Below are 14,530 nucleotides of genomic sequence, written 5' to 3'. Positions count from 1 at the left end.
ATTAAATGGCATAAAAGAGTTTTTTAATCTGAGAAATGACTGATAATTTAGAAAAAAACGCGAAATAAACATTGTATAAGTCAAGGTCTTGAGCTACAAGTCTGTCACTGCTACTTTCAATAAACAGGTGGTAGATTTATTTTCAAACAGTAGGGTTAACAAATTATTTGTACACGCGGAATTGCACTGACAATGAACGAGGTAAAAGCCAAATTGTCAATTTCTTTCTGTTCGTATATTATGTGATTGCGACCGGCAATTGTAACATCCTTAACGTTTTTGCGGTACTTATATGCATGTGGTATACAATTATTATCAGTCTAGTAACCGTAACTACCGAGGGTGAAATAATTCGTCGAATTGGCGTGTCAATAGCAAGTGAATAAATTCAAATTCATATGAATTAACATGAATTGATTTGAATTGAGTAAAATTAGAGAAATTTATTTAAAATTAACGGAATTAATTCGGATTAATTCAAATTTAAAAATTCATGTGTGAATGAAACTTTCATGTATTTCTCCATCATTTCCTACGTCGAAAACTTGATTCACTCATAGGATCGTATTTTATAATCCCTACTCACAGCATCACGACTCTGCCAGCTCTACTCCAGTCAAATATAAAGAGAATGGCAACCGGGATTAACGCAGTCTCCTTTCGACTCTGCCATCGAACTGGACTCGCGATACGAATCAAAATTTGTCTGCAGTCGTATGTATTCCAATTCGAATCAATTTTACAACGCTTCGAGTGCCGCTCCATAAGTCAACAGATTGAATTAAAACGGTGAGTATTACTTTACTGTAAATCGTAGTATGCATGTGATAAATCTATCTATAAAATCCAGCAGTAAAAATACCTTCCAAATAATGCTGTTTCTTTACGAAGTTCAGCGGAAAAAACCGGATTTATTCATTATCAACTACGATCATCTTGATTTTCATATGCAATTATTTTCTTTCTCTGCCCAAATATCAATTAGTACATGTTGTAGGCGGATTAATTGCTAAAGTGAAAATATGCGTACTTTTTATTTATTCAGAACAACTTTTCCACTTGATCGAGATTTGGGATTTACTATTGCAATTATATGTAGTACCGAGGGTGTAATGAATAAATTAAAAATATACATATTTTCTGATTCGCAATTAATATGCCTACAACATGTAATAATTGATATTTGGTATATATAATATATAGTATATAATTTAAGCTTGCGGTATTAATAGTGAAAACGCTTTTAGTAATTTTCGTCAAGGAACAAAGTCATCAATTTTCATATCATCTCAAGATCGTTGTAAAGAGGGAAAAAAAAAGTAGAAATCATCTTACAAATAATCTCAAATGGATACGTATTTTTCAAAATTCTCACTACTCTGTATGATTTTCACCGTTACTCATTATGTGAGCAGAATTTTCGTGATATGAGTTCTCATTCTGAAAATAGTTTTAATCAATTCTTTCTGCAACTATACACATTTTTTTACTATTATAGTAAACCGGGAACGCAATTTTTATTATATCAAATTTATTTGCACTTTTAAGCCCATGCGTTAATGTTAAATATGACAAACTTAGCGAGAGGCTGCAGTATAAAACATGTGCAAAAGGTGAAATACGATTAGACGCGCAGCACTAAACGCAAATGACATTATAGCACCTCCATAACCGGAAATCATTCGAAAGAACATCGCAGCGTGAAGCGGAACATCCGGTTACCGGGGTCGTTGCCAAAAATCGACCATGAACTAATCATCAGCGTTCAAATCGATGTACATGCATAATGTCCACCCTAATTATCGTCTGGTATAGAAATCCACTGAAGAATAATCGTATATTATAACTTTCAAGATCTTGTTACAGAGTGATTTCCTTGATTGAATTCTCATCTCGTACACACGTGTTAACATGTTAAAAATAATGAGTATATCACGCGTTTCGTACGATTTGTTACCAGTGCCGATCTAGATCAAACTTGAAATCATAAGGATCGGGATGTTTCCGTATGCAACAGTACACGATAGAGCTATTCCTTATTACTTTATTCTGATGTCATTGTCAAGGCCACGACATTAACATATTATGTTGTTCTGAAACAGGCCTTGTCATCAATTATCCTGTCGCTAAACGTACGGACCTGCAGGTTGTCTTTAAACAAGTTTCTGACCATATGAATGACGATAGTCTAGACGATACTCCGTAATCGAACACTCGACTATAATGATTGTAAAACGTAATTAATGCTTGTACCGATCATGCTTACCGGTTATAATTGTTCCTCGATTATGGCAGTTCGTCAGAATTACCATTAGGAAATATTTATTTCTCATGATTTTAGTTTGTTGACATCGAATATTTTCGTTATATCATCAAATGGATTCAGCAAACTATATTATTGCATATATGATAGACACGAAATCCGTTCTACTTCATTATTTATATATTATCTTTTGCTCCGTGCGGCAAAAGGCTGCGTTTGACGAGCTTTGGAATCAGTGTAGCTCATAAAATTTCAACCCCACACAAAATTTGCGCAAAATGATTATGCATATATGGTTGTCTGAATTTTCATACGGTTGCGGGATCTTCGCAAATTCCGTAAGGTTTTGAACTCAGAGAGATCGTAAATTTAGTATCATTGAGTGTCAGTTGGGGGTAAACGAGGAAAATCTTATATATCATCAAAAATAAAAGTTCTGTTGAACTTCATTATATCAATCAATGTAACGATTATAGACACGACTGTAAGTTGACCGAATGTCTGCAGAACAAATTCATTTTTTGACCTATGCTTATCGTATTCAATAATAGAGACACCGTTACACAGCTATATCCCAAACAAGATAAATGATGGTCTATGATATGCATGGCGGCTCAAGACATCGGTATTTCGGAGAATAAACGAAGTGAAAGAAATAACGTGAAAATTGATTGCACAAGCGGTTCTGGACTTTGAAGGCATATTGCACGGTATTTTCGTCCAACATAGGTATACGGGCAGCAATCGTTGCCGTTAATATAGTTAATGGTGGTTTATCACCCGAAGGTAAATTGTACCTTAAAAAATATATACACACACGCGCACGCATATACATGAGGATATATCTGTCCGTAACTTTTCAGCAATCACACATCTATTGACCGCAATTACGAAATTTCAATAGGTCGCATGTATCCGCTGGCCTTGTTTATGTGTTATGTGAAAATCATTGGTGGCGAAATTAACGATTCTTGAAATCAGTGGCTGCAGGGACAGGTGTGTCATCGAAAAGCGTTACCGTCTTTTCCCGGTAGTTCATACATCTTGCGTAACAAATTACTCGGCTTGGGAAGAACCCGTGTACCACACAATTTCAAAGTGTCCATCGAATGATATTTACCCTCTGATATAAGTTACACTGAAAATTTGTATAATCTATACGTTAACGTTACATGTGTCGATTTTGCGCAGAAAGAGACAAGGACGACGAGATGCAGCGGACTTGTTGTGTTGGCGTATTCACCGTGCTGCTGCTGCTGCTGCAATCAACTTCCTCGCAAGGTAAAAACACGGTTTTAATTTATGCTGTACCGATCCCGATTATCTACGTGTTAATCGGCGTGATTTATCTTTTTTTTTAAGTTCAATCAATTGTGGTAGAAGTGATTTTCATTACTCTGTATGTGGAGATTGACGCTGCGCTTCGCAGTCAATGATCTCTAGATCATGATAAAAGTGAATTGAAAAAGAGAGGAAAACAGTTTTTGATGTAGAACAAAACACGCGGCAAACAGGTGACGCGGTCCAAGTTCACAAGAGGAAGCTTAACCACCGTCCAGACCGGAAGGAAGATAGATCGGGACACCGCAAAGTACTTTTCTATGAATGGTCTGCAGGCGGAGATAAACCGACAAAGCGTATACGTCATGTCTGTAGGTATGACTGTGTACCTTGAATAATAATAACCGCTGCAATTACATTCGGAACAGCAGTTATAGCCTTGGGCGAGGTTGTAGACCGAAACTTTGATGCTTCGACGAGAGGACAGACCAAGAGAGAGTTGTTTATCCTGGAGGTCGCGGTCACTAAAATGTGTTTCGCAATACCGGCGGCGTGGCTAGGGCTTTAAGGGATCGCGAATTCGTGTCAACGTACCCATAAGCACACCCGGGATGGCCGTAGCAAGGTGTCGAATGATAATAAACAGGAAACTCCCATTGGGTTATCCGATATTACAATTCGCATTAGCTATACATATGCAGCCGTTCTGCAACAAAAGTCACCGACGATAACATCCGAATGGAAGAAATTAAGTACGTTTATAACGTGAAATTTGAACCTCGGGAAAAGGAAAACCGTAATTGACAAATGCCACTGTGATATAACAAGCACTGTGATATAATGAATTTTCTGACGGAAAGAGTTAGCTCTTAAATTCCGATCCGAAAATACACCATGGTTTGAAAATCAACGGAGGGGATCATGAGTAAATAGTTTCGGAAACGGCAATTTTGTCGGAAAAACCATCGCCGAGGAAGTGTACGAGCAGCTGTTTTGAAATTGTTGTAATTACAGTTAACACTGACAAATGGGAATTGAACACCGTGCATCACATGTGAGCACGCGCGACATGTCATGCGATTATTGTACTTCAATCAAGCCTGTTCTTCCGTTTCCTTTTTCAGTTATAGTATATTCTCTCGAATGGACTGAAGTTATGCTTCGCGGCTCGTTACACACATGGATTCTGAAAGCTCAACCGGAATGTACATACTATTCGATATTCAATGTCCAATGATTAAACGCCTCAATGCTGGATATGCGGTGACACAACAAATTGTGTCATGGACAGCGGCGATCGAACGATCTTCGACGACAAGTCCATTCGTTTATTTCTACGAAAAATATCCGTTCTTGGAGATCGTTCGTGAATTATAATTACCGCATTATACAATACGGATCTGCGATCTTCAATTACGGAACACTGATACATCAGATTCCTGGCATTGAAATAAAAATTGGTCAAGAAACGATTGGCAATAAAATAAAAATAGCTGAGATTTAAGTTGTGTTTTATTACAGTTATCTGCATTTTGTTATTAGTATTATGATATAACCAAATACAGTGCATTCGGTTTCATTGATTGTTCGACAGTACCCATTGATCGCTTACCTAATGATACAGTTGAATCCAGAAAACAATTAACCACTTATTAGAGTTGATTTATGTATAGGTCAAAAGCTTCAAAAGGAAATGATCATAATTATTCAGCGTACTGTAATCTGTATCTGTAAACCATTAAGTCGTAAAAGCATGTAAAATAAATCAATTCTAAAAGACTTACGCATACTCCTGTGGGATGGCCAAGTAGCAAAAATAACAATTATTCGCTAGTCTCTGAGCACTTTTAGTTCAATTAGACATTTAGTACTCTGTACGCATACTGTGGTACTTTGCTTAAAAGTAAGTATGGATAGAATATTGAGCGAGGTTCAATATATTGAATACTACTGCTAATCGTGAGATATTAGCAACTACGCATGACTTAAGTCTCATGAGTTAAGAAGTAATTTCAAAATTAAGAGACATGCGTCCAAAAATCTGTGACGATTGTGTCCAGTGAAATGCCATAATTATCACTAATCACACGTGCGACAGTAGTGAATATTAGTAATTCGACTTCCAGTCAATAATATACATATTGCATTTATGGGTACCTACTAAAGACATTTGTAGCATCGTTTACGCAGAATATTTCCACGGCAGAGTCGCATTTCATGTTTTTATTGACGCTTGGCATATTGTTCATTCCGATATTCCTGCCGAGTTCCGAGTAGAGTTTATGTTAAATGTTAACGTTCACCAGAAGGCCATATTTGCTGCATGATTTTCACGCAACGTCACAAATGCTCCCGGCACTTCACTCTATACACTGACGAATTGCGTAATAAATATGTCTACAGCATGCATAAAATATGCGGTGAATTTCACATCGATTCATTCTTCATTAATTTCCATCAAGGTGGGAACAAATAACGAGTGGAAGCTAATTCTTGAAAATTTCCCATGGCGTTTTGTTCACACTTTACACAGAGTATCGACATTTTCATCATCTGCAGGTGTATTTAAGCTTGCATTACAGAATTGCATTTTTTATTCGCAGATTTTGACAATATCGATTGTACAACACCGTCAGGAGAGGGTGGAACGTGCATCAACATAAGGAGATGTCAAAGTCTGTTGGATATCCTCCTCACGCAGGGAAATGCTGCGGGAAATTATTTGCGTAGCTCTGTGTGCGGATTCGAAGGACTCGATCCCAGAGTTTGCTGTCCATCGGGATCACAATCAATGACCTCTGCACCACTCACTACACCTATGGCTGGAAGACAGGTGGCATCTTATGGACCATTGTATCCGAATGAGTGCGGCCTCAGCAATGCCACATACACTCGAGTTGTTGGCGGAATTCCAGCGAAATTGGGTAAATATTCGCGGAGGTTTTTGCTTTTTACAGAGAAAAGCGGTCGGACTCGGTAACTGGAGACTTATCGTTAATTTAATTGCATTCAATGATCTTCAGGTGCTTGGCCGTGGATAGTGGCTCTTGGATACAAGGCGACAAGAGCCGGTAATCCCCCGAAATGGTTGTGTGGCGGTACTTTGGTTTCATCCCGTCACATTATTACCGCTGGTCACTGTGTTTTCAACCGGAAGGATTTGTACCTTGTACGACTTGGCGACTTAGATTTGGTCAGCGATAATGACGGAGCAAATCCGATCGACATACCTATCGAAAAAATCACCATACATCCCGATTACGACCCCTCTCATTATACGAATGACATAGCCGTAATAAGGATGGAAAGGAACGTACCGTTTTCACGTAAGTCTGCACTAAAATCAAGATTTTTTCTCATCACATGCATGATGTAAAAGCATATTATATAGGTATGTAATTTTCGAAGCTTACTTTACTTAATTCTCCCCCGATGATTTTCGCGATTCTGCCAAATACACGGAGAACTTTCTCATTTTAGAAAACATTCATCCGATTTGTTTGCCACTTGAGGACAACATTCGACAGAGGAATTTCACCAGAATGTTTCCATTCGTTGCTGGATGGGGAGCGGTGTATTTCAGTAAGTCGTGCTCCTAAATCTATTTCGATATTGTATTTTTAAATATTCGAATTTCGCTGCATACCGAACATTCAAAATTCGTGGAATAACAATTATCAATATCAATTCACAGACGGACCATCAAGTACTCGATTACTGCAGCTGCAGATACCCGTCGTGTCACCTGAGGCGTGTGCAAAGGCCTTTGAGCCATTCAAAAGTACAGTAATAGACGATCGAGTATTGTGCGCGGGTTTTGCTCGTGGAGGAAAAGACGCCTGTCAAGTGAGTATGCTCCCTACATTTTTACCTGCTAACATTCATTATACAGTATATCGTAACCTAAACACATTATCAATTGCGGTATTTTTCCGTGTATGAAAAGCAGAATCGTTTTAAGCCACACCGAATTTTGAACAATACTAATGCATCTGTTTGTCATTATAGGGAGATAGCGGTGGTCCATTGATGTTTCCTCTGGGCAGGATCTCCTATTTGATTGGCGTCGTTTCATATGGGCATAAATGCGCGGAACCCGGTTATCCCGGTGTTTATACTCGGGTTACATCGTTTTTGGACTTCATTCAGGCCAACTTAGTCTAAAATAAAATGTTAAATAGTATATACGGTGATAAAATTCAAATCTGAAGAGACTTCTCCTATACTGCACGTAATATTGTGAGAATTATTAACCGATCTGCCTAATTTTGATTTATGAAAGTGATATATAATATACATATAATACAAGTATAGTTTAGTAATATATATATATATATATATGTTTTGTAACGTATTTAATATTTTATACATGACAATTGAACAATATATGAGCCAAAAAGCAAAACATATACAATTATATTAACTGAATTGAGAGAGCAATACTTTTTAATGTACACAAATCGCTAAGATGACATCCAAAAATGTGATATCACGATACTTTTGTTTTTTTTACCTACAATGGCGTTCCGAAAATTTCATACAGAGTTTTGTAAAATTTTCTAAAATGGAAAATAGACGCACGACGTGAAGAAATACAAGAGGAATAATAAAAGCGAAAAACATTAACGATTAACAGTAAATTATAGGGGGAAAAAAAATTATTTAGAGATCGTTTCTTAAATGTGAAAAAAATAATCAACTCGGTTGATCATTGCATTCCCAATTTGTGCAGATTTAGTTTATTTTCAATAAGAGCAAGAAATATGGGAAATTTTCAATCTATAAACGGACGGGATAAGAATTGCTCAAATGTAGCACAACATTTACTTTACAAGCATAATTTGCGGTCCCATCTTATATACGTGAGACAAGGGTCAGATTTTCTATCTGTTTCGAGAGCGTTTGGTTAAACGCGACTAGTAATTCAAAGATTTTTAGCATGAATGAATGTAATGAACAGACTTTACAAAAATAAAAATTTTGTAGACTGATAGGATTTTATATCGTAGGATCCCTACTAACAGTATCAGATCTTTGTTCTCTTTTTTCCTGTCTAATATAACGGACGGCCACTAATTCGCCACAGTTGTTTTCTGATTTCTCCATTACGCTTATTTCGCGATACGAAATTGTAATTTTTCAAACCTGGTAAATAAGGATTCAACTCGATTCGGCAACTTATCGAGTATTCCACCACGGGACGTGCATGTCAAGTTGAAACGTAAGGATAATTCGCTAGTAGAATTCATATTAACGTGCTCACCATGCTCAAGAATGGCGAAACTTATTGCATGTTTTGAATAAATGAGATTTTGCTGTACCATCATTATCGTTTCTTACGAGGAACAGAACATTTGCCTTTCAACACTGAAGCCCATTTGAAAGCGATGTAAGGCATTGGTTGCACTAAATCAGTAATTCAATATGTGTACGTTTATCTTGTGCAGAAGACTGACGAAATGCGGCAATTTTGCGTTGCGGTATTGCTGCCTTTGTTGCTCTAGTCGGCGACCTTGCAGATTTTGTCTATGATCAGCTATTTTAAATGTTTTTCAGATCCGCTTATATCGGTTTTCATTTCTATACTTCTGCAGAATAGTAACGAAAATGAAACCTAAACAACGTTCTCCTACTCTGTTGCATTCTACTCACGTTTAGTCGTTACATAACGCGTATTCTTTCGACTCGAATGATCACATCGATCAGTACGTGAATATCAATCATTTACCTCTCTCTCCTTCAGTCAATAATCACAGACCACCAAACAGAATTCACCCCATGATTACCGCTCGGATAAGTTACAGGTATGTTCACTTGCTGAAAAATCCCCCTAGTTTTTTTTGATTTTATCTTCAATGGCGATGTTGAATGTATTTACAAAATCTTTTGCCTACCAGATATTGCATTCGAAATTTTGAGTTCCAATAGCAGTCCAAATACCATGAAGTTACAGTGGAATTTGGGGCAACATAAGGCACTGTGGTACTTTGCTGGATCGTTTTTGATCAGAATTGCATGATGCCGCCGCGGTGATTTGTTACGTACATCGCTGAGCGGCTATGAAGGATTCGACCCTAAAGTCTGCTGTCGACTTGACTCATAGTAAAAGATATGCTAGGTCAATGAAGAAATGCATATGTAGTCATCATTTTATCTGTATGAATATTGTTTGTTGACGTCTTATAACAGGTAAATATCGGTGGGCGATTGGTGTTACTTTGAGGCTAACAATTCTATTTGATTGAAGTTGTTTCATTCGGTTATAGGTGTGTAGAAGCAGGATTTTCTCGCGCTCATATTCTGGTTACCACATTTTTCGGATTTTATTCAGGCCAATTTGGTGTAAAACTAATAATTATTGTTACACGTAAATCGATATTGCAAAAAAGTGTTAACGTTGTCGAGACATCCTATTGAGGTACTGGAATGTATTGAATTATTGGTCCTTACTGAGAATAAGCTGGTAGAAATTAGTGACTGACAATGAGTTGCAAAAAAGTATTTGGGGTGCATTTAATGAAAATTGTTTTATTAAAAATTGTAACTACCATTGACATATTTTATATAAAATCCCTAATATGTTAATTGTAGTCAATGCAGATTCTGTACATCACCAAAGTTTATCATGAACAAGGCTACCAAACAAACAGATAGCCCCGTAATTAAGCCTAACGAAGTGTTGCACACTTTCTTGATTATCTTATTTGCGAGTGAGTGGGAGACCAATGGTGACAGGTAATCGATTGCTCACGTATGCTAATAATACAATTAAACTTATAGTCCAGATCACTCACTATCGGAACCACTGTCGCTGCTACCCGAGCCACTCCCGCTGCCACTTCCTGAACCAGACCTTGATCTTGATCGCGATTTAGATCTTGACGGTGATTGCGATGGAGACTTAATGGGCGAACCAGAACCAGACCGTGATCGGGATCTGGATTTGGACCGTGATCGAGATCTGGACTGAGATCGTGATTTTGAAGTACTTCTAGATTGAGCAGATCCCGAACGAGACCTAGACTTGCTGTGAGATTTTGAACGGGAGCGTGACTTTGAACGAGACCTAGATTTTGAACGCGATCCAGATTTTGATCGAGATCTTGATTTTGAACGTGATCTTGACTTTGAACGAGATCGTGATTTCTTACTGGATGCTCGCGACGATGCACGCGACGATGCACGGGAACCGCCTTCATTATCAGAGCCAGCTGAAAAGTACACGAATAGGTTTCATTATCATTCAGAAACGGATGTTATACATAATATACATTCAAACTCTCGACTTTAGTCTAGACAAAGTTCTTTCCAAGGTATTAAAAACGACGAACAAAACATTATGATTACTGGTCAAGAAAAAAGTGTTTATTTTACACGAATTTTCTGTTTTCAAAAGAACTTTTAAATGTCTCGGTATACCTTTGTCTTCAGCCTTTTCAGTTTCTTGTGGTTGTCCCTCTTCCTCTTCCTCTTCTTCCTCTTCCTCTTCCTCGTCATCTTCACAGGGTGGTTCAAGCTGCTTCTCACGATAACGTTGCATCCTGAATTCATTGGCATTCAATGGTCGGTGGCGCACAACTAATCTTGTGTTATTAGGTGCCTGACCAGCCTTCTGTCTACGCTTGCTAAGACGTACTCGAGTTTCCAGCTCATTGTAGTAAACCTATACAGTGAAAAGACGATATAATGTGAGAAATTTTGCACTTTCGAAATAATAGACTACTAAAAATTGAACTTATTACAGTATTCTTGAGTTCGATATCGCTTCAATTTAAGACATAAGAATTAATATACCGAATTGCGATTTTGTTAAAAAAGGTATATAAATATTACAAACCCCGTCCTGACGCATGACAAGGAAGTAATTCTCTTCGTATCCCTTTGAAGCTTTGCTTTTAACGTTCCAGTTATACTCCCTTGCCATTTTGTACTCGTACTCCTCATCATCGGCATAGTCAATTTCTGCAGTGAAATCTCTGCGACGTTTTTCTAATGTCTCTTCTAGTGGTAAGAAGTACGCAACGAATTGTTCACCACTTTCGTCCATCACACCTCTGCAGAAAGGTATGAAATATCAAGTTAAAGACTGTCGTAAAATCCAGTTGGGATTTACAAGTTTGCCTGCACAAATTCTCAAGTTTACCTGATCATCGCCTGCGACATTTCCTCAATTTGCGCAGGTACTGATCGACCAGTCGGAGCTGGATCGGAATCAAATATTACCTGAGCACATGGGTACTTCCATACCTGTGAGTGGTATGAAATAAGCGAGATTAACAAGTGCCTTAATATTCCTAATAATAGGTCCAAAATAAAAGGAAAAATCGTCAGTTATTGCTCACCTTGAAATCAGGATAGATAGGTAATATTTCAACAGGCACAACGTTTGGTTTGCTGTAATGTTTTTCAATTAGCTTTTTATTGTCTTCAAATGTTTTCTCTATAGCTTTTATCTGACTTTCTCGATCCATGTATAATGTTTCCTCCTGTCAACAAATAAAATCATGCATGACTTGAAATGCCACACATCATGATTTGACTATGACATTAGAAAAATAGATATCGTTACCTTGAAATTCTTTTTAATACTGTAACCAACTTTAGCCTCAACCTTGTCCATAGTTTGGGGTTGAAACCGTGTCTGTTCGGTGGAGATGTACTCCGTACGTCTGAGCCATGATACACTCCGCGCATGATGCCTAGAACGTTTTGAATCTTGAGGAGTGAGGATGTCTTCTTCCAGAAGTTTCTCGTCCGCAGGATCAAGTTGGGCGTTAATATCTCCAGCATAGGTGTCCCGGTTTATTAAGTCAATCTCAACACCCAAATCATGCTCCGTCAATACTTCATATTTATAATTACGTTCCAGAGATGTCGGATTGTACTGTATGAATCTGTATGATTTACAAAGCTCTTATTATATCTGAAGTACTACCAACAAAATAACAGTTTTATTACTTTGGTTATGTCAATATTTTAAATTACATTCCTAAAACAGCTAAAATTCTCTAAAATATTGTGTTATATAACCGGATTTAATCTGCAAACTGTTAGAGTGGACATTTTTTCAATTTCGTAACATTACTCGAGAATTAGATAATTTTAAAGTATACTGGTGCTAATCATTAACCACATACAGTCAAACCTGAATGAGGACTGGGTAAGCGAGAAAACTCTGTAAGTAAGAGTAATTGTCACGTCAGTGACACAGACCTTTCATGTACCTCTGTAAGCTAGAAACTCGGGTTAGTGAGAAACCTCTATAAGCGAAAAAGAGATCGCAGTCCCTTGAACTCTCGCTTATCCAGGTTCAACTGTATTACAATCATTAGTGAACTGCAACATATGTCAGCTCTATTACCTTGTTGATTCAAATGGATATGTGATGAACTTTGGGTCGAATGGAATATCTGGTAGGGTGTTGCAGTACTTTACACGGCATAATAATTCAGACCTGAAAATCACAAGTGAAACATGTTTAATTGAATCGACCAATATTTTCTGCAGACAGGTTGCAATATTAGATTTTGTGCGCATTCTTTTTTTATATTTTCTCAGCTTGAAATACAACTGATGTTTGCATTCATGTTTTTTTCTTTTCTTCTGTTAATCTTTTAAATTGTTATGTACTAATGTAAGATATATACCTGTTTTCAGCTGGTCTAGGACGTTTATCAATGGCATCTTTATTATTGTTGGACTGAATGCCAGAGGTCATCTGATTTCCACTGTAATTGATGTAAATAGAAAATGTTACATTAATGAACAGGAACATTTTGATCAATTTTTCAAGCGAGGTGAATGATCAAATTTAACGATCATCAAAATAGTTGCATTACGCCAGACAAAGATCTTAGTCTCAGAGACTACAAGTTATAGCAAAATTTTTTCTCTAAGCTATAACATAAATTTGGTCGGGTAAAATGAATCGATAGTTTGCTGATATCATTAACGTTTAGATGCTAGTATACACGGCCTGTCCGGAAAGTAGTCAGACTGAATTTTTCTCGCCCAGATAGAGCGACAGAAAGGGGTCCTTTTCACGTGGGTCGGGTTGTGAGGAGTTTAAGCTAAGCAGCACACCTATCTCCAATCGCCTTCGAGCATTTCCAGAGTGTAGGTCGATTTTAAAATGAAACCCAGTCAAGGTGCCTCGTCACGCTTCGCAACGAATCGTTTACTCGAGCAGCATTGCACGATAAAGTTTTGTTTCGAACTCAGTTCAACCGCAAGTGAAGCCCATGAAATGATCAAAAGTCCCCAGTCACCCTACAGCCCAGATGTAGCTCTTCCAGACTTCCTTCTCTTCCCTCGACTCAAACGGGTTCCGAAAGGATGGCACCACGGCTCGGTCCAGGCCATTCAAGAGGTCGTGACGAGGCACCTTGACTGGGGTTCACTTTAAAATCGACCTATACTCCGGAAAGACTCGAAAGCGATTGGGGACATGTGCGCTTCTTAGCTAAGACTGCCGACAACCCGATCCACACGAAAAGGTTCCCCTCTGTCACTCTCTCTGGGCGAGAAAAATTCAGTTCAACTACTTTCCGGACAGACTCTGTAAAAGGGTGCAAAGTAACGTTTACATGCAGAATTTAACTAGTTTGCTTCAAGAGTATATACAGAAGAGATTTTCGATAGGGTTGTGGCAGTAAAAAGTGTTGGCAGGGAGTTAGAATATATAGCGGTTCATATAATTTACCTCTTCTCAATCGGCCTAGCAGTTCGCTTGTCCCTGTCGTTACTGCTATTTGTCTGAATGGTTGGCGCCATAGTGTAAGTAGCGATGTATTTGTCAATTGCACATATTATTCACGAATTATTATAGGTACTCTAACTAATCACGATACCGCACTCCGATATTTATGAATATTTTTATAACGTATAACCTATAAGTTTTTAACCACGAACTTACATCCATCCCCTGTCCCTTAACCACTGTTTACCCTCTCACACTATGCGTCGACTAAGGATACGCAAAGATTG

The 14,530-nt window shown here is 37.9% G+C and overlaps 2 protein-coding genes across 3 annotated transcripts; one reads left to right on the top strand and one right to left on the bottom strand.

Moving 5' to 3' along the window:
• The first annotated feature begins 631 nt into the window (after positions 1 to 631).
• Positions 632 to 7,978, top strand: LOC124302961 (venom protease-like). Of its 2 annotated transcripts, XM_046759575.1 has the most exons (8): positions 632 to 789; positions 3,455 to 3,544; positions 3,745 to 3,915; positions 6,148 to 6,468; positions 6,568 to 6,870; positions 7,025 to 7,126; positions 7,239 to 7,390; positions 7,553 to 7,978. In XM_046759575.1, the coding sequence occupies exons 2-8, from the start codon at positions 3,475 to 3,477 to the stop codon at positions 7,706 to 7,708; spliced, it is 1,275 nt and encodes a 424-aa protein (XP_046615531.1). In that variant the 5' UTR covers positions 632 to 789; positions 3,455 to 3,474; the 3' UTR covers positions 7,709 to 7,978. The 2 variants fall into 2 exon arrangements, with proteins under 2 accessions (XP_046615531.1, XP_046615532.1); XM_046759576.1 differs by lacking the exon at positions 3,745 to 3,915 and having other exon boundaries at positions 633 to 789.
• Positions 7,979 to 10,045: 2,067 nt separating this feature from the next.
• Positions 10,046 to 14,530, bottom strand: LOC124302957 (RNA polymerase II-associated factor 1 homolog). The gene is made up of 9 exons (XM_046759567.1): positions 14,247 to 14,530; positions 13,192 to 13,272; positions 12,906 to 12,998; positions 12,114 to 12,438; positions 11,887 to 12,030; positions 11,688 to 11,791; positions 11,382 to 11,598; positions 10,964 to 11,207; positions 10,046 to 10,755 (listed from the first exon to the last, which is right to left on the bottom strand). Exons 1-9 carry the CDS (start codon positions 14,315 to 14,317, stop codon positions 10,331 to 10,333), a joined length of 1,704 nt encoding a protein of 567 aa, XP_046615523.1. The 5' UTR covers positions 14,318 to 14,530; the 3' UTR covers positions 10,046 to 10,330.

This window comes from Neodiprion virginianus, chromosome 4 (assembly GCF_021901495.1).
Source record: "Neodiprion virginianus isolate iyNeoVirg1 chromosome 4, iyNeoVirg1.1, whole genome shotgun sequence".
NCBI lineage: Eukaryota > Metazoa > Arthropoda > Insecta > Hymenoptera > Diprionidae > Neodiprion > Neodiprion virginianus.
The sequence above is the reverse complement of the archived record's forward strand: the minus strand, read 5'-3'. Positions and strand labels throughout refer to the sequence as shown.